General features: G+C 36.9%; 1 protein-coding gene and 1 long non-coding RNA gene across 4 annotated transcripts in view; one reads left to right on the plus strand and one right to left on the minus strand.

Annotated features, from left to right (window-relative positions):
• Positions 1–47: 47 nt before the first annotated feature.
• Positions 48–20,956, plus strand: LOC118761665. Its single transcript, XR_004997547.1, has 3 exons — positions 48–215; positions 1,314–1,459; positions 18,758–20,956. It is a non-coding gene; the product is annotated as an uncharacterized LOC118761665 (long non-coding RNA).
• Positions 1,080–21,000, minus strand: part of LOC115232049 (galactose-1-phosphate uridylyltransferase) — a 74,026-nt gene continuing 54,105 nt past the window's right edge. For 2 of the 3 annotated variants that reach the window (XM_029801930.2, XM_036499763.1), the window contains 3 exons: positions 12,665–12,748; positions 4,486–4,640; positions 1,080–1,253 (listed from right to left, as the gene is read on the minus strand). In XM_029801930.2, coding sequence (XP_029657790.1) covers positions 1,188–1,253; positions 4,486–4,640; positions 12,665–12,748 — 305 coding nt within the window. In that variant the 3' untranslated portion in view covers positions 1,080–1,187. Of the gene's footprint in view, positions 1,254–4,105; positions 4,261–4,448; positions 4,641–12,664; positions 12,749–21,000 lie in introns of those variants that run through there. The other variant, XM_036499760.1, reaches the window with a different exon arrangement.

The following is a 21,000-nucleotide window of genomic DNA, read 5'->3' on the forward strand; positions in this document are numbered from 1 at the left end:
CCCATGCTGGTGCCACATAAAAGACACTCAGTACACTCTGTAAAGTGGTTGGCATTAGGAAGGATATCCAGTCATAGAAACCAATGCAGAACAGACAACTGGAGCCTGGTGCAGGTCTCTGGCTTACCAGCTCCAGTCAAACCGTCTAACCCATGCCAGCATGGAAAATGGACACCAGATACAGAGGATGATGATGCAGCAGCAACTATTCTCAGGTAATGATAACTTTATAGCAGTTCTACATGCACTCAAGTTTACATTCCAAGTCTTGGCATTTATCTGCTTTTCTCACGTTCTTTGTCTACCACGTTTATATCAAATGGACAGGCAACAATATTATTATTATCATGAAAGGTTGCAAGCTTGCAGAATCATTAGCCTACTGGGCTAAATGCTTAGCAGTATTTTGTTCGTCTTTACATTTGGAGTTCAAATAATGCCAAGGTCGACTTTGCCTTTCATCCTTTTGGGGTCAATTTAATCAACTTACCCCTACACCAAAATTGCTGGTCTTATGCCAAAATTTGAAACCATTATTATTATTATTGAAGGTGGTAAGCTGGTAGAATTGTTAGCACACTGGGCAAAATGCTTAGCAGCATTTTGTCCGTCTTCACATTCTGAAAGGTCAACTTTGCCATGGTCAACATGGTCCATAAATTAAGTACAAGTAAAACACTGGGATTAATGTAATCAACTAGTCCCCTCCCACCAAAATTTCAGGCCTTGTGCCTTTAGTAGAAAGGATTATTTAGAGTATCATATTAGAAATATGCCTTGTGGTATATTTGTTCCGATTCTTTGTTTTTTTTTATTCAAATCCCAGCAAAAGAGATCAATAGAATAAGTACTGGACTTGAAAAAAAAAACACTGGGATCGATTTGTTTTAAGATGGTGATCCAGCATGACCACAGTCCAATGAATGAAACAAAGAGATAACAATAGAGTCATTTAAATAATTGGATGGGTTTTAATTGTATAAGTTCAATTGGAACAAAATTTATTAATATTTAAGACATAAATATTTTTAGGAAAATATATATTTAAATACTTTAATTATTTATTACCAAAAAATAAATTCAATTTGTAAATATGTTTATTAAAATATAAGCCAATTCAGTGTTATAAAAAAAAAGGAAGAAAAAATACAATTGCATTCATTGTTGTTCGATATCCAAATAATTCATTAGTCACTTTTTGATTGTCCCAATTTGTAATGTGCATCTGGAAGTGAGCGGAGTTTTTCTGCAGCCTTTCAAAGAGAAAAAGTATTAAGAATATGATGAGTATAAATGACTTTTTTTTTTCACAGATCTACATACTGAGAGAATCACAAAAACAAATATATATATATATATGGATGCAGACATGGTCAGGTGCAGCTGTGTGGTTGAGATGTTTGCTTCCCATCTACATGGAACCTTGGGGCAAGTGCCTTCTACTATAGCCCTGGGCCTTGTGAGTAGCTTTGGTAAACTGATAAAAGCTTGTCATCTCTTTCTCTATGTGAATATATATATCAGATATATTGTAAGGGTCTTTTAGCTCTTATTTCTAGCAATGTAGGTACTACCCTGCACCTTCAGTCACAGCTAGTGACAATTAAATTTTTCCTTTTTGGTTTTATGTAGTGTATAGCCACATTCATTATTATATATATAACAAAGTTTGTATGTGTGTGTGCATATGTTCCTTATGCATTTGTAAACTTAGTTGCCAACTTTGACATATGGAGTATCAAAAGATTCAGTAATCTTTCAGCTACCAAATAAACTTTATTTTCATTTACATATTTGCATTACAAAAATTTAACATTATAATCTTTTTTTAAGTCAACTATCGTAAACAACATTTTATACTACAATGACGTTACATTTTTTTATATAAGTATGTATGCGTCTGTGAGTGTGTGTTTGTGTTCATTCCATATGTTAGGCTGATGGCTGAGAAGTATATGTGTGTGATGAGTGTATGTGAGGGTATATGTGTGTGTTAGTGTACATTCATTTTTGTGGCCACACACACACACATAAAGAGAGAGAGTGACACACACAGAGACAGAGATAGGTCTGAGGTGTGCATGAATGTATATCTGTGTGATAATTTTTATGCGTTAGGCCACGGACAATTGAACACATCTACATATACATATGTGTATTAGTGTGTCCTTATGCATCCAAATATTTAATTGCCAGTTTTTTACATATGGGGTATCAAAAGATTCAATAATCTTTCAACTACCAAAGAAACTTTATTTTCATTTACATATTTGCCTTACAAAAATTTATCATTATAATCTTTCTATAAGTCAACTATCATAAACAACATTTTATATCACCACCATGACATCACATTTTCTATATGAGTGTGTGTGTGCTTGCACGTTTGTTACATACATTAGGCTGATGTGTGTGTCAGTATACATATATTTTTATGGTAACTGACACATACAGAAGGACAGAGATAGGCCTGAGGTGTACATAAATGTATGTCTGTCTTAGTATATGTATGTGAGTGTATGTGTGTGTGCAAGAGTGTGATAATTTTTATATGTTAGGCCTCAGACAAACACACATGCACATTTCCATATACATATGTGTATGTGTCTGTAAATGTGTGAGAGTTCATGCATTCGTTACATGCGTTAGGTTGATAACTGAGAAGTATATGTGTGTGTGGGTATACATATATTTTTGTGACGACTAACTCACACACATCTAAAGAGAAAGAGATACACACAGAGGGACGGAAATAGGCCTGAGGTGTATGTGAATGTATGTCCATGTGTGTCTATCATAGTATATGTATGTGAATATATGTCAGAGTATGTGTGATAATTTTTATACGTTAGGCTTCAGACAATTAAACACACATACATATGTGTATGAGTGTGTGTGTGTTTCCACATTTGTTACATCTATAGTGAAGGACATTTTACAGTCTTAATGAACCTACATCTAATGAAGTAGCCATCTTTATGGTAGGTGATCTCCATGAAAATCATGATATTCTCATTCGTGCTCAAGATAACCTTAAATGTGTTTCAGAGACTCATCCCTCTTATGATGCTCTCCAGTATCCTCTTATTTTGTGGAATGGAGAAGATGGGTATCGTTTCAATACTCCACAGATCGAACCTTCAATAGGAGAGCCAATTAAAATTACAAACAAAGGTGTCATCAAATGTCTTCTATTCTAACCAACTGATGTTAATACTACAACAATCAAATCAATTACACATGTATCGTGATTTCTTTCAGCAATACCTGGTTGATATGCATGCTAAAGTTGAGAGTGAGCATCTCCTCTACATTCGTAACAATCAAAAAACGTTAAGAGCTAAAAATTATGTTCATCTCTAAGATGCTCTCCATGTCCAGGCAACAATTATAACAGGTAGTCACAAAGGAGAAAATGTCTTTATTCCAAAAATTCCTCTCATACCTACAGATTTTCCATTTGAATTTTAGATGCTTCACTTTCCAGTCAAACTAAGTTTTGATTTTTCAATTAACAATTCTCACGGTCAATCCCTCAAGGTAGTTCAACTTGATCTCTCTGCTACATGCTTCTCCCACAGCCAATTCCATGTTGCTTCCTCACGACTTGGAAGCAGTAGCAATTTATTCATTTCAACACCAACAAAAAATTACACAATGAATATTGTTTACCCTGAGGTACTTCAACACTGACAGGTCATCATCATCATCATCTGATAGTTCCTATGGGCAGCCAGTCTTAAATTCCTCTATTATGGCAAGGAAAACACTGATGAATAGGTGACAGAATCCAGCCCTAGTGAACTCCTACTTGTACACTAAATTCATTTTTGTACTCATGGCTGACTCTCATTCTACTGACAGCACCTTTATACAAGGCTTGTGAGACTGTAACAAGCCACTTATGTATGCCTTAACTTCTTCAGAGATCACCAGATAACACAACAAGCAACTTTGTTGATGAATGTGTAGTATAATCGTTTATTTATAGCTAGATATTTCTCCTGCAGTTGCCTAACTATGAAGATAGTATCTGCAGTACTCCTTCCTAGCACAAAGCCAAACTGCATCTCATCAATTTTATTTCTGTTCTTAATCAGTTGAACTCCTCTCTCTCTCTCTCTCTCTCCAACTTTCATGACCTGGTTCAACAATTTGATACCTCTTGTAATTGCCTCTATTAAAAACATCTTTACCCAAGTTGTAGCTGCCTATAATGCTGCAACACCAATCATTAGGTATGATATCTTCTTGTACCACCTGATACAAGTGACTAGGCTGTCCTACTCTGCACACACACATACACACACACACACAGATACATAATAGGCCTCTTAGTTTCTATCTACTAATTTCACTTACAGGGATTGGTTGCCCAAAATGTCATGTGTCACTGAAAACAAAACAAACAAACTTCCTAGTCACACCTGCACTAGCCACGCCTACAACTCTAAATAGAATAGAAAATTTTTGTTGACATCCTACCTGTTCAGCTGTTAAGTCTCGCTGTGGTTGAGCAAGCATTTCATAACCAACCATGAACTTCTTGATTTTGGCTGAACGAAGTAAAGGAGGATAGTATATGGCATGCAGTTGCCAATGTTTTTGGTCAGAATTCAAATGAAAGCCAGTTGGAGCTCCTTGAGAAATAGAAATCAGATAATGAGAAATTAATTATTACAGAAGTGAATTTCAAATCATTGCTATAAGTTTTATATCAAAGTAATAACTTTTATAAAACAAAACCTAGCCTCATCATTATACTACAAATGCAACAAAGCTTGTACTATTTACCTATAATTACTTTAAAATAAAATAAACCTACAGGATTCTTTCTTTTTTTTTTGCCATGGAGAAGCTTTGTTCTGATGTATATTAATTTGTGGAAAATTTTTGATGTTAAGCATATATGTGGCAACAAGAATGATTGGTAGAACGTTATTGCAAGTTCATTGTTCTCTAATTCCCTCTCGTTGTCACCACTTTGCTCTTATACAAATGTCCAGACCTTTTATGGATAGAGATTTGTGAGCAGTTTACCTCCACATAGTAGGTCTTAATATCTCTTGCTAAGACTCTTCAAGGGTAATAACCTCACAAAGCAACAATGCTGTAACCCACAACACAGAACACCTAAAATCCCTGATAATGAAGGACAGACCAACCAACAACAGAAGTTTCATCTCCTTATTTCATCATTGATTTAAAGTCCACTTTTCCTTGTTTGTACGGGTCAGACAAAATTCATTAAGGCAGATTTTCTGCAGCTAAATGCCCCTCCTGTCACCATCACCTGTTTCTAATCAAGGTAATATTTCCCTATGGCTGGATATGTTTACATGAAAGACTGGAAGCATGAGACACTATTGTATAATGGTGATATTTGTTTGTAACTAATATATAATATCAAGACAAGGAGTAACAACACACACCTATGAGTGAATGAACAAACAAAAGTAACTTTCTAAAAGTTGTATATATTTTTAATAAAAGTTTGACTCAGTTCTTTTTGATTCATAGTTTCTTGGGTGTGTGTAAGACAAACCCATCTCAATAGAAATCATAAGAGTAATGGATTGGAGACAATAGACTAAACTTTAAGTCATATGGATCTGAGTCAAATTGTTAGTGAGTGTGTCTTGATGAGTTCAATAAATGAACAAAAGCACTAATAAAGAATTATCCAAAAATTCTGACTGCCTCCTTTTTCTCAATATACTTATATATATATATATACATACATACGTAGTGTGGCCAAAAGTCACGCACCAAAACATTTGACATTTTATTTATATTACTATTATTCATTTCGTTCATCATGAACAAGTACATACATCATTATTTTATTCAATTTTAGAAAAAAAATGAAGCCGGTCTCTGACAATCCCAGAACATATTGAACTTGTTTTGTGCTTGACTTTGGCTCATCCAGCTAAACCAATTTAGCCTCTTTCATCTACCCTTAGTGTACCTCTTCTAATTTATATATATTTATTTTCTCTCCATGTTTCTCTTTGTGGAAGAGTGTAGGCTCGAAACGTTAAAGACTTTTTCACTTCCCGAGTGTTAAACTAACACATGTTTGTTACCTACACCACCTGTCTTCATCTTTCGTTTTTTTTGTGAATTCTCTCCCTATATATATATATATATATGCACATATACATATACAGGGTGCGTTAGGTATTTGAGGACACCTTTTTTGGGTCATTGCTGCATTTTTTGCTAACTCTGTATAATCTTTCAGAAAATAATAATGGCAGACCCTCAGATTACTCAAGAAATGAAGAAGCATGCTATTATTGTGGTTATAAAGGCTGAGCATAGCGATTTAGAAATATCTCGATTTTTTTAAGTTGCCAGATCTTTCGTCTACAAAGCTTGTGAGGATGTAGAGACAAGACGGAAATGTATCACCAGTATCAAATCATAAAAAGCGTTCTAAACACTCTAAAATCATCAGAACACCTCAATTTATCCAGTAAGTTCAACAGACCATTGATTACAATCCCAGAAAGTACATGAGGTCAATCGTAAAAGATCTCCATATGTCAGAAGGAACAGTCAGAAATGTTGTCCATGAAGACATCAGATATAAGTCTAACATGATGAGGAACAGTCAATTTATCCGAAAAAGCAAAAGAAAATCACAACATCAGATCTAAAAGACTCTTAAACAAGCTGAAAAATCCAGCACAAGATATGATTTGGTTTTTCTCAAACAAGAAAAACTTCGACCAAGATCAAAAAGAAAAGACAAGAAATGACAGATGGTTATGTGCAGACACTTCTGAAGTTCCAAGTGTTATGCATACAAAATTTCCTGAAACTGTCATGGTTTTATGGGCTTGTCAGCAATGAAGAACATGTGATGCCTTGTTACTTCTTTACAGAAGGCCTTAGAGTTAACTCTGCCACCTACACTAGGTCCTGGAAATAATTGTTAAGCCCTGGAAAGACAGTATATGCAATGGAAGGCCATATGTGTTTCAGTAAGATTCTGCACTATCGCACATGGCTCCAGTAATACAAGAATGGATAGTTGAAAACTTTCATGATTTCATAACCCCTAACATTTGGCCTCCTTATTCCCCAGATCTCAGTTCATTGGACTATTACATGTGGAGCATTGTTAAGAGAGAGGTCAATGAACACATCCATAATACCAAAGATGCTTTGAAAGCTGCCATAGTCAGAGAAATGTCTAAAATGAACCAGGACAACTTGATTCAAGCTTGTAGATGATTTAGATTTCATATAGAAATAGTTGTTGCTGAAGGTGGCTTTATTGAATAACATTATAGAAAAGAAGGTTTATTTTTATCCTCATTTTCTGATAAATGAAGTTATTATCAGTTATTATTTATCTGTTTTTTTATATAAACATAAATTTGTCCTCAGATATCTTACGCATCCTGTATATATATATACATAATGCACTCTCTCATCACATTCAACACATGAGGGCTAAAGAATTTTTTTTCCCCTCCTCTTCTTTTCCTTTTTCAGGATGATCTTGATAAAAAGTGGAACAAGCAAATCCCTTAGACAGCCCACACAGTGACATTTTTAATGTGGTAATTTGCTTATGTGGGACCATTTACACTTTTCAGTATTACTGATAGCAACAGTTGGAGTACGTATGCCATGAGACTGATGAATAGCAAACTTCAGTTGGATGACTGTTGACCTTTATGAGTTCCTCAGCCCTTTGATGGGTTTTGTTTTGCATCTTGCAGGGTGTTCAATAATCACACTCCTCACCAAGAAAGCTTGGTGGGGGTTGCCAGTTTGGTTGCTGATGACTTGACCATGTAACATTATACTGGGTTACATGTAACCAGTAGCACTCAAGCGTGACCACACTACTATATATACATATTTATCATCGTCATTATCGTTATTTGACATCTGTCTTCCATGCTGGCATGGGTTGGATGGTTTGACAGGAGCCAGCCAGGTAGAAGACTACACCAGGCTACTGTGTTTGTTTTGGCAAGGTTTTTATAGTTGAATGCCCTTCCATCTCGTAGAGAAGACCAAGTGCTTTTTACGTGGCATCAGCACAGGCGAGGTCAGTTTTGGCATGGCTTCCAAATGCCAACCTGTAGTGTGTATCTCTTATTATAAAAGGCAGATTTTATCTGCCTCCCTTTGGGAGTTATACAAATCTACAATATAGGATTTCTTCAATTACAATTTACCTAGCAGTTTTAAGAGTACAATGCATCGCGTCATGCCAGGTCCAGTTTTTAAAATTTAAACTCCAATTAAGCAAAATTTACAGAAAACTCACATTCTGGTGTGTGTGTCAAATGCTTTTCTTAGTCTGGTTTACACCACACGCAAACGCACACACACAGTGGGCAACGAATAAAATGAAAGTAAATGTAATATTTGTTTGTCTATCACGCTGATAGATACATGAGTAAAATGTATGGGAAGCTAACAGATAACAGTGAGTGAAAATGTTCTTGGAAGAGAGTAAATTAGCGACAGTGATTTGAGGAAGACTAAACTGAAACTATGAAACAGTGTTTATGTATAAACAGACGACTTATATAAACCCTTTCGTTACCAAACCGCCCGAATTTACCTATTCATATTTAAATGAGAATATCAGAGTAAATCTCTTTAGTACATTCGTGAAAACACGTATTATACTTCGTAAACACTTCAAATACAGTTTTGTACAAAAATCGAAGTGTAATTTTAATTCCGTGAATTATGGGAGATTTTTTTCCGAAATTTGTTCCTATTGTGTTTTCAAAATTTGTAATTCTGACAAAAAATGGATACAAATTTCATTATATCAAGCAGCGAGTCAGAATTCGAAGGATTTTCTACGGAAGACCTTCATAAATCTAACTCTATGACTGAAAAAAAAAAGCATCTTTATATAAGAGTGAAGTTGTGTGTCTGTCCCCTTCGATTTACATTCGTAATTACTCCCACATTTTGCGGTGCAGTTTAACCAAAAGCGGGTATCTTATAGTCGTGATTCATATCGAGCCCTTCTGGGTATTAGCGCGTGTCTACGATTTTAAAAAAATTTACCATCATATTTTTCCATTTTAATGCATTTTTTTCGCTTTTATATAAGGGAAGTAACTCTCTAAAAATATCTACGATGTGTCAATGATTTTAAAAAAATTTACCTTAATTTTTTTTCAATTTTTAATGCATTTTTTTTGCTATTTTTTGGCTATAACTCTCTAAAAATGCTTATATAGTTATTTCCCTTACAACCCGAGCAACGCCGGGCGATACTGCTAGTCTCTTATTATAAAAGGCAGATTTTATCTGCCTCCCTTTGTCACTTATAGAAATCTACAATATAGGATTTCTTCAATTACAATTTACCTAGCATTTTTAAGAGTAGAATGCATCGGGTCATGCCAGGTCCAATTTTTTAAATTTAAACTCCAATTAAGCAAAATTTACAGAAAACTCACATTCTGGTGTGTATGTCAAATGCTTTTCTTAATGTGGTTTACACCACACGCACACACACAGTGTGCAACGAATAAAGTGAAACTAATTCACTTTCTGTAGTGAGTGACTATTTCACTCTACATTCCCACTTCCACTTTACACACATAGACACGCAAATATATAAATAAAATTGTAAGCTAACGTGTGTGAGTGTGTGTGTGTGTGTGCGTGAGTGTGTGACAGGAAAGTTTTTTACAACGAATATAAGACCTATATCCAAGTAGCAGAAAGATCGCCCAAAAGTGTATATAGATATTTAAATGTATTTATATATTTATCTATGCACACATGTATGTATAACGTGTGTGTATATATTTCCATAGAGGTAACCATTCACTCCATACAAAGTTTTTTAGGACGAAAATAAGATCTAAAGTTATCTCTAAGAAAAAGAAAGATCGCCCAAAACTGTATATAGATATTTAAATGTATTTATATATTCATCTATACACAGATGTATGTATAATGTGTGTGTATATATTTCCATAGAGGTAACCTTTCACTCCATACAAAGTTTTTTAGGACGAATATAAGATCTAATGTTATCTCTAAGAAAAAGAAAGATCGCCCAAAAGTATATATAGATATTTAAATGTATTTATATATTCATCTATACACAGATGTATGTATAATGTGTGTGTATATATTTCCATAGAGGTAACCTTTCACTCCATACAAAGTTTTTTAGGACGAATATAAGATCTAAAGTTATCTCTAAGAAAAAGAAAGATCGCCCAAAAGTGTATATAGATATTTAAATGTATTTATATATTCATCTATACACACATGTATGTATAATGTGCGTGTATATATTTCCATAGAGGTAACCATTCAATCCATACAAAGTTTTTTAGGACGAAAATATTTATATATAAAAGAAAGGTTGTGTGTCTGTCTACTCCGATTTAGATTCCTAACTACTCCCACATTTTGCAATGCAGTTTAACCAAAACCGGGTATCTTATAGTCGTGATTCATATCGAGCCCTTCTGGGTATTAGCGCGCGTCTACGATGAGTCTATGATTTTACAAATAATTTACCATCATTTTTTTCCATTTTAATGCATATTTTTTTTAATAAAGGGAAGTAACTCTCAAACTTCACACCAATATGCGTGCTCAAATGCGACGTAATATCACATCAGCAGCATTTCCTCACACCCTTCTTGCACTTGGCGAAGGCAAAATACCAGGGGATGAAAATGGTAATATTGCCATCGATTCCATTTGTACCATTGTTAAGACGCCTTCTGATCTCAGAGATGCAGTGTTCCCAGATCTACAAGCTAATTATCAGAATATGGATTGGATTGGCAAAAAGGCTATACTGGCCCCGAGGAATAAAACTGTTCACCATATTAATGATGAAATGCTAAAACTCATTCCTGGGGAAGTCTATGTATATCAGCCTATCGATACAACTCCTGACCCAGAGAACGTCATCAACTATCCAATAGAGGTACTCCTTTGAGCACCCCGGACTACCACCACACTTTCTCAAACTTAAAGTTGGTGCCCCTATAATGCTCATCAGAAATTTGGTTCCCCCAAAACAATGCAATGGCACACGTTTGATCGTTAAGTCCTTATCTCCCACCGTAAACTTATATCAATATTTGCCTGAGTAATCATCATAATTCAGTGCAATCATTAACAGTACTTTCAAGCAATTCAACGCCGGGCAATTCTGCTAGTATATATATATATATATACCGTCCAAACCATGCTAGCATGGAAAACGGACGCTAAACGATGATGATGATGATGATGATACTACAGGCTTCTTTCAAGTTTCCCTCTACCAAATCCATTCACAAGGATTTTTAGGTTTTTGATGGCCTGGAGCTATAGTTTCCATACAGTGGGACTGAACCCAAGGTTCCATACAGTGGGACTGAACCCAAAACCATGTGGTTGGGAAGCAAACTTCTTAACCATGCAACTATTGCTAATACCTATATAAGTGCATGTTTTGTGTGTGTGTGTGTGTGCTTGACGTGCAACCAAAAGAATACCCTCCATCAGGCATTTGCCATATCCTGAACGCCTTACTTCCCTGGGCATGGACACATTGAAACTCCGATGTCTGGCAGCTGACTTGGCAGACACCCATAAAATTATCAACCATCGCACAAACAATAACTCTGAGCACCTCTTCAAACTCCACCCATCTAACACCCGTGGACATATTTACAAAGTAAGAAAACAGCACAGCTCCCATGACTTCAGGAAACATTTTTTCACGCTGAGAGTTGCTGAAGCGTGGAACAAACTGCCGGCATCGGTTGTTAGTTGTCGGAGCACTGCATCCTTCAAGACTTCCATGCTTCCTGAGATTCGCCAACACTACACTTGATTTTCTCCCCTCCATACACACACAAGCATGTTCACTTTCCAGACATTTCTACATTACTGCATGTACTTTATATGCACTTTCTGACAAGTTGTGGTGCACCTGAGCACTGTATACAATAATTTCATTATTATTATTATATTATATACATATATGTATGTGTGTGTGTACACACATGCATATACACATACATATGGTAGTCTTTAATAAAGTATCCTTCTATCATTTCCACACACAAGTTATTAATTGGCAGAAGGTCACAGTAAAAAAATATTTGCTCAGGATGTCATACCAGGAGATAAAACTCACAATCACATGGTTATGAAGCAAGCTTCATATACAGAGTCATCAGTAATACCAGTGGTTCTCAATGATTTTCTTCATATGGACTGACTCCTTTAATTTCTAATTCACTGGGGTGGACCACCATAGCCATTTTATGTTTCAAAAGATTCTTTTGTATTTTTATATTATTAGGAATTGTATTTAAAAAATTGTTGAAATATTTTATGTATTGTAGAAGAATAACCAATTTGTTGTACATAAATTTTAATGACAAAATATATGGACCCTGAAAGGTCAAATGGTCCCTAGCTGAGAACCACTGACATAAGCAATGAATGAAAGTGAAAATAAAATTAACAGAAACCAAATAGCAGACTTGGCTCTTCTCGATGGAAAAATGACAACAAATTTTTGACAGACTATTTTAATGATATAATTACATGGGGAAATTTCAGGATGATTTACTCATCTAAATAGTCTGCACTAAACAACTGGTACAAATTGCAACAAATTAACAAATATGTAACTTACCATGCCAACCCATGGAATATGGGAAAGAAGTTTCAAACAAGTTATCATATTTGGTAAGGAGTTGTTTCATGATGGAAGCCAGGCCTGTAATAGATAAATAAATAAAAATTAGAAATATCTAGCACATTTACCAGATACCTGTAGCAGAGTCTCTCAAACCATTTGGTCAGGGATTACTACATGAAAATTATCTTGGGATCAGATATTGTTCCCTAAACATAGTATCAGGCTCAACCCTACTGCACAGCACCTTTAGCAAATATCTTCTGCCATAGACTCAAATTGACCTATTCTTTGTGGATTCACATGAAAGAAGCCCAATATATATAATATATATATATATATGTATGTATGTATGTATATATATGTATGTATATATGTGTGTGTGTATATATATATATATATATATATATATATATAATCATCATCATTTAACATCCTTTGTCCATGCTGGCATGAGTTGGATCGTTTGACCAGGGCTGGAAGACTCCAGTCTGATTTGGCATGATTTCTATGGTTGGGTGCCCTTCCTAACACCAACCACTCTGAGAGTGTAATGGGTGCTAGCATGGGTTGGACGGCTCAACTGGGGTCTGGGAAGCCAGAAGGCTGCACCAGGCCCAGTCTGATCTGGCAGTGTTTCTACAGTTGCATGCCCTTCCTAACGCCAACCACTCCATGAGTGTAGTAGGCGCTTTTTACATGCCACCGGCACAGGTGCCAGATGAGGCTGGCAACGGCTCCGATTGGATGGTGCTTTTCACATGCCACCGGCACAGAGGCCAGTCAGGGCGGCGCTGGCAACGGCCACATTCGGATATTTTATATAATTGTATCTCTACATATATACTAACCTGCTCAACTGATAAACTAACTATAGCCAATTGTTGTTAAGCAGCTAGCTATAAAATCACTACTTTTTGTTGCAGTTCAAGTTGGAGTTTTAGGCAGCAAGTCAACTTGAACACTAATTGTAAGTGTCTATTATTACCTTATATCACGAGATATAATATTACCTGAGTTATATATATATATGCATAATATACAAGAAAATTTTGTCAACTGACGTAATGTAATGGAAGTATTGTGTGTGCTCAGTTTGGTTTACCACTAAAATTTCAGTTTGAACTGCAACTGAAAACTGTGTTGTTGAGACTGACCTCAAGATGTTGAAAACCTTTTGAAGGAGACGATGGGGGACCAAGATGAATGGTTATATGCTGTGGTTAAGACCTATCCATGTCAGCAGAACAGAGGTTCGGTCAAGTCTTCCCCCACAACTCATCTTCTAACACACATTTTTTCATCAATCATCTGTGCTACCCTATTTCCATCCTTCACCTACTGAACTGATATTCTCTGCATCTAATTCATTCCCTATCTCTAATCATTTGTCACTATTCTCATTTTGGGGTATGTACCAACACATCCACCTTTTCTCTCCTCTCTCCTCTTCTGTCTCCTCATATTCACAGTATACCTTAACCTCACATATCTCTCTCTCTCACCCTCTTTTGTTTTTTCCCCAGGCGGGCAAGCCATGTATTCATCTCTTCAGCAAGACACCTGCTCCTGTCCTATTTTAGTTTGTTATCCCTCAATTCTATACACAACTCAGTTGAAGGGGGTCTTGTCTTGTGAGTACTTAGAAATCTCACCAGTGCTAGTTTTACATAAAAAGGACCTGGTGCACTCTGTGAAGTGGTTGACATTAGGAAAGGCATCCTGTGGCAGAAACCATGCTAAAGCAGACATTAGAACATGGTACAGCCCACTGCCTCACTTTTTAATTTGAACCATCCAACCCATATCAGCATAGAAAACAAACATTAAATGATGATGATGATGATATATAGTTTTTAAAAACAAAGTATGTCTCAGTTTTAGCTTTTATTAAAGAGTTTTGTGCTTCCGTATATGTTTTTCACTGTTTGGAACAATGAAGCTTCTAGATCTATAATTGATGTTTCTAAACTTTCATAGCCTCATTATTAAGATGTGATATAAACTTAGATATGTTTCGACCAAAGATTGGTCCAGGCCATGTCTAACTTAATAGCACCACCTGATAGGATTATTCGAATCCTGTTTAAGTCAAGTTTTGTTCAAATAGTGAGTTCTTGTTGGGTGAGTTGTATCCAGTTTTGTTCAAGTAGTGAGTTCTTGTTGGGTGAGTTGTATCCAATTATGGGTGGCTTATCTGGTATTCTTTGAAGGAATCTATCCAGACTCTGTTTAAAGTTGATGGGATCCTTTTCCTCTTTGATCTCCCTCGGGACAATGTTAAATAGGGCAGGGCCTGTTGAGGAAAAGAAATTATGTTGCAGTGTACATGTATGTTGTGATCTTGAATTGGGCAGGGGACGTATAGCCCGTGGTCCAAGTCTTGGATGAACCTTGAAGCTAATGTTTAGGTCGTTTGGGCAAAGTTGTCGGTATATTTTCCACATCGTACAAATGATGTACCGCTCACGGCGACGCTGGAGGGAGTCAAGTTTCAAGGCTTTAAGGCGATCCCAATAATTGAGAGCAGCCATGCCTTCAATTTGTTTAGTGAGTGCCCTCTGGGGTGACTCAATTCTGGAGATGTTTTGTCTTGTGTGAGGAGACCACAGTGGGCAGCAGTATTCAAGGTGTGGCCATACAAAGGAGGAAAAAAGTGGTATGATGACACCTTGTTCTCTGGACCGGAAAGTTCTTAAGATCCAGGAACTCATCCTACGAGCTATATCGACCTTCTTGTTGATGTGTGCACTCCAACTGAGATCGTCATCAACAATTACACCCAGGTCTCTGATATTGTTAGAGGCTGTGAGTGGTTCCCCTGAAGGAAGAGAGTATGGTTGTTTTAGTGAGGAATTTCTTCCAAAATGCATCAGCTCAAATTTTCCCTCATTCAGTTGCATTTTGTTTCTGTCTGCCCATTGACTCACAGCATATAGATCAGATTGGAGTTGAGTTCAGTCTGCTTCTTCATTGACGATTTGCTGGAGCTTAGTGTCATCAGCAAATATTTTCACTTTGCAGTAATGTACGACACTGGAAAGGTCGTTTATGTAAATTATGAAGAGTAGCGGACCCAAAACAGTTCCCTGGGGAACACCGCTGGTGACTTTTGCTGGGTTTGAGTGGACTCCATCAACTACAACATGTTGTGTTCTATTCGCCAGGAAATACTTAATCCAGTGTAGAACTTTTCCACGGATTCCAACGTTTGCCAATTTTGAGAGTAGGATGTTATGGTCTACCCTGTCGAACGCTTTACTGAAGTCAAGATATATGACGACAGAGTTCGAACCTGTTCCCAAGGCTTTGAGTACATCTTCAATGTGGTGTAAGAGCTGTGTTAGACAGTCCCTGCCACAGCGAAAGCCATGCTGATTTGCATTTAGGAGTTTGTGGGTCTCCAGGAAGTCAGCTATCCTTGATCTTAACACTCTTTCAAACACTTTAATGATGTGGGAGGTGAGTGAGATTGGGCGATAGTTGACTGTGAGGGATCTGTTTCCCTGTTTGAAAACCGGGATGACCGACTGGGATAGAAACTGTTTCGGTATATAACCTGCGTCTAACGAATTTCTCCAGAGGTTGGTCAGAGGGACTGCAAGTTGGTATCTACATTCCTTCAGGAGACTAGCGGGAAATCTATCAGGGCCTACAGCAGAGTAATGTTTGACCTCATTTATTGCTGCTACAATGTCGGTGGCAGTGAAGGTTATGTCTGAGATTTTGTGTTGGGAGTCAACTTCGTTCATTTCCCTTACGTCAATATCAGTGGGAACACTAAAGACAGAGCAGTATTGTTTCTGCAGTATTTCTGCCATTTCTTTAGCATCGTGTTGGGGAATGCCGTTATCATCAATCAATGGCCCAATGGGTGAGACAGTGGTTCTATGCTTATTTGCATAAGAATAGAACACTTTTGGGTTCTGTTTGATGTTTTTGATTACCCATTGTTCCTCCACAGCTCTTTGATTTTCAATGGAGGTTTTCATGTTCGTCTGCAGATGAAGTTTTTCCAGCTCTAGTCTTTTCATTGTTGTTGAATGTGGATGTTGTGTGTGGGAATATTTTAATTGGTTGATTTTTTGGTTGAGTCTTTTGATGCGCCTGATGAGTGTTTTTTTCTTTTTAGGGAGCCGGTTTCTGTTTGTGTTAGTAGATTTCTTGGGAGCGTGTTTAGAGCATGTATAGGTGACAATGTTTTCAAAGTGCTGCCACGCGGTCTCAATATGAGAGGAATTGAGAGTAAAAGACCAGTCGATGGAAGACAGATCCTTTCTGATTGTTCCCCAGTCCGCTTTGTGGAAGTTTATGTTGTCAAATGGGTGCCATGGAGTGGGATTGGCTGGTTTGGTTTTTATATGTCGGGAATTAAGATTGCAGAGTACCATGTCGTGGTCTGAGAGGAGAGTTTTTTCGACTGAAATACTGTGAACGTAGCTAGAGTGATTGGTCAATACCAGATCCAAGATCGTTTTATTCTGTCTCGTTGGTTCAAGCACTAGCTGAGTCAAGAAATACTCATCCATCAGATTAAAGAGCAGTTCTGCTGCTGCTCTATCTGATGTAGAGCACTTGCCTAACTTCAGAGTATTTGTGGGCCAGTTCACATGAGGGAGGTTAAAATTACCCATCACTAGTATGTTTCCGGAGTGGTACTTCCGAAGGAAGGACTTGACTTTGCTAAGGCACTCTTCAAAGTACTTTAGAGGTGCCTGGGGAGGCCTGTAAAGACCAACAATGGTTATGTCCTTGGCTTTGTTGTATAGTGATACTGATTCACAGTAGCCATTGGAAAATATGTCCTTGGCATCAAGTGAAAAGGAGTCATGGATAAAGATGGCTGTCCCTCCCTTATTTCGGTCTGTGCAATCCGCACGAACAATGGTGAAATCTTTTATTTTCACCTCTGCGTCCATATGGGTGTTGTTCAGGTGAGTCTCTATATATGGGATCTTCCATTTTTGGGCAATAATTGATGGGTTGATGCCACGTACATTTAACAGGAATGTCAAGGTAAGGGAAGTTGGTAATGGGTGAGTGGTCCTTGTGATTTGCATAGATGGTTGGTGATAGCTCGCTGGATCTCCTGGCTTAGGTCGGCCTTCATATTTTCTAGATATGTCAGTAAAAAAGAGTTACTTGTTTGGTTTGCCACTTGGTCAGAGGATACGTATTTCATGTTGGCGTTATTTGGTGTTTTTACATGGTTCTGTCTACGTTGTTTGATTGTAGGAGGGGAAATGTGGTTGTATTTTGTTCTTGTTGTTGTCCTAGATTTCCTCTGTTCCTGTTTATATTTATTCTGTGATCGTTTTGTGCCCTTCAGATGGTGGTGGTTGCATTCTGGGTTCAGGCACATCCTTTGTGAGACAGAAGTTTGGCACAGTTTAGGATGGAATAAGGTGCATCCATTGCCTTTTATGCATCCGTATTTAGGATCAGAACCATGGATTCTGTATTTAGGACAGTATTTGGGGTGGAGGTGGGGGCAATTTTTTCCTGTTATCCCGTATGGACAGGTGCCCATAAATATCTGTTATCCCGTATGGGACAGATGCCCATATATATTTGGATTCAGTATTACAACTTTTAGTGAGGGCATATGGCCTAGTGGTTAGGGTATTGCACTCACAATCATGAAGTCATGGTTTAAATTATCGTACCCAGGCAATACATTATGTTCTTGAGCAAAAGACTTCATTTCATGTCGCTCTGCAATCACTTAGACATCTGACTTGTGGCATACCATGCACCAATGGAGACAATATCAATTTGATTAAGTAAGTGAGCTAATTCAATCACTATAAACAAATCATCAATGCAGATTATTCAGTAAAAACCCTATTCTGTCATCAATGACAGGAGAGACCATCATTGCCACTTTTAGAGAAGTAAAATCTATGTAGACATTACCGTAAAAAACTTTTAACCATTAGGCGTCTACGTCAACAGTCATGTGTTAATTCTGTTTTGTAGTTGTCAAATACTATGCTCTATGACTCAGAATGTTCACTTTTATAAGATTTGACATACTATTATGATTCTTTTATAAAATTTGACATACTATTCTTCTTTTATGTATTTCAGTTATGCTTGATAAATTCGCTGGAGCACCACAATGAAAAATCTAAACATAAAAAAGTCCAATTTGCAGAGCAGCACTACAAATTGTTTTTTAACTACCACCTACCAACAAAAAATGAATAAAGAAAAGCTGGGAAAATAGAATGATCTAAAAATATGTATACATAGGTACATATGTACACACACATATCCATACATAAGTGCAAACATAACAGGCTGGATCTCAATATTTGAGTCACAAAAGAAAAGTATGTATTGTCACAGAGATCAGCTTCTATACACAGATTACAAATTCATATTGATACCAATAATAGTAGGTGCACTTGGTTTTGTGAATAAATGCCTAAGTGATAATTTGGAAAGGCTAGGACTTTTCAGAAAAATCAACCAGCTAACATGCATATTGCAAATATAATCTGTAAATGGAACAGTAAAAATATGCAAAACTTTTCTTAAATTTAAAACGTGACATTTTTTTATCTACATTCCAAAGATGGAGCTTTGTATCATCATTAAACATCAGTTCCTTACAGGAAAACTCCAAATAATATCAGCAGTAGCCACTACTGTCACACCATACACTACACACTGTTCCTGCTGAATGCCAAGAGCCTCATAATATTCCACCATAATATAAACCCCCATACCTGAGAGACCCAGTTACAAGTAATCAAGCAATATGCATAGCACTGACAGAAACCTATCTGACCACTATGCCTGATGAATTCTTCAGCACCACAGCTCTACATGAAGGAATGATAATTATCAATTACATCAAAATAGGAATGCCCATTGATGAAATGAGCTTAAACTCAGCCTCTGGGACTGATAGATTACCAGCAATCCTCATTAAAAAAATGTAAAAAGACCCTAGCAAGATTACAGCAAATCCTCTTTCAAAGCTTCCTTGCAAGTGGAGAAAATTAAAGGAGGGCATATGTGCAGAAAATTAAAGGATGGCATAATATGTGCTGTCTATAAAAGAGAAAGCAAAGCAGACGCTAAAAATTAAAGGTCCCATAAACTATCTACAGTAAGGATCAGTTACTGCAATACCTTGGGATTCAAAGGCTCAGATCTTTTTTAATATATTGCTAAAAAAACCTGTGAGATCTATACAGAGTTGGGGGCAGATGATTTCAAGAAACACCTTGATCATGTGCAGTCAAAACTCCTAGATGAACCTACATTATGGCAAGAAACTCAAAAGAGGGCAACAGTATTAAACTCTCTCCTTCACCAAGAGCCAACCAGATGAGACAAGATTAGTTTGAATGAGATGCAGTTTGGCTTTGTCTCAGGAAGAGATACAACTGATGCCATATTCCGAGTGAAACAATACAAGAGATGTACCTAACAAGAGTGAGTACATATATCTAACAGTGAATGATCTGGATAGAGTCCTTTACTTTGTGATATCAGTAGTTGCTAAGAAAACTAGGGCTAGATGAATGGCTTATAAGGACTGTACAAGCTGTGTAAAAGGTGGCAGTCACCAAGGTGAGAGTCAGCAATGAATTTAGCATGTAGGTAGAGGTCTGTCAAGGCCCAGTTCTAAGCCTTATTCTTGTTTATCATAACCCTCTAAGCCATAACAGAAGAACTTAAGACTGGTTGCCTTTGGAAACTTCTGTACGCTGATGACTTAGCACTTGTGGTAGAATCTGAAGAAGAACTGAAGCAGAAATGTCAGAGATGGAAGCAAAACCTGAAATCAAAGAATCTTGCAGCACATTTAGCAAAAACAAAAATTTTAGCAAGCAGAAAGGAAGATAGGCACTTTATAGCATCAAGGAGCAGGCTGTATTCTGTTTACAGAAAAGAAACCAGTAGAAATTCTATTGAGGTGTCCCCAGTGTAAGTAATGGATACCCAAGAAGTATAGTCAGATCACATGCAGGCTAACAGGGAAGTTAGGTTTCATATGCACTGGGTGCAAAAAGACAATAAGTACTAAAAGCACTTGGAAAATAGATTCCCCTCAAGAATTAGACAATAGCTTTTGTTACCTAATTAGCAGTGAAAGCTGCTGTTGTTCTGAAAGTATGGTAGCTAGAATACGAATGGGATGGAGAAAGTTCAGAGTACTATTATTCCTGATAGCAACAAAGGCCTTGGATGGAGAAAATTCAGAGTACTATTATTCCTGATAGCAACAAAAGCCTTGGATGGAGAAAATTCAGAGTACTATTGCTCCTGATAGCAATAAAGGCCTTGGATGGAGAAAATTCAGAGTACTATTACTC

The sequence above is a fragment of the Octopus sinensis genome, linkage group LG2, assembly GCF_006345805.1.
Source record: "Octopus sinensis linkage group LG2, ASM634580v1, whole genome shotgun sequence".
In the NCBI taxonomy this organism is placed as follows: domain Eukaryota; kingdom Metazoa; phylum Mollusca; class Cephalopoda; order Octopoda; family Octopodidae; genus Octopus; species Octopus sinensis.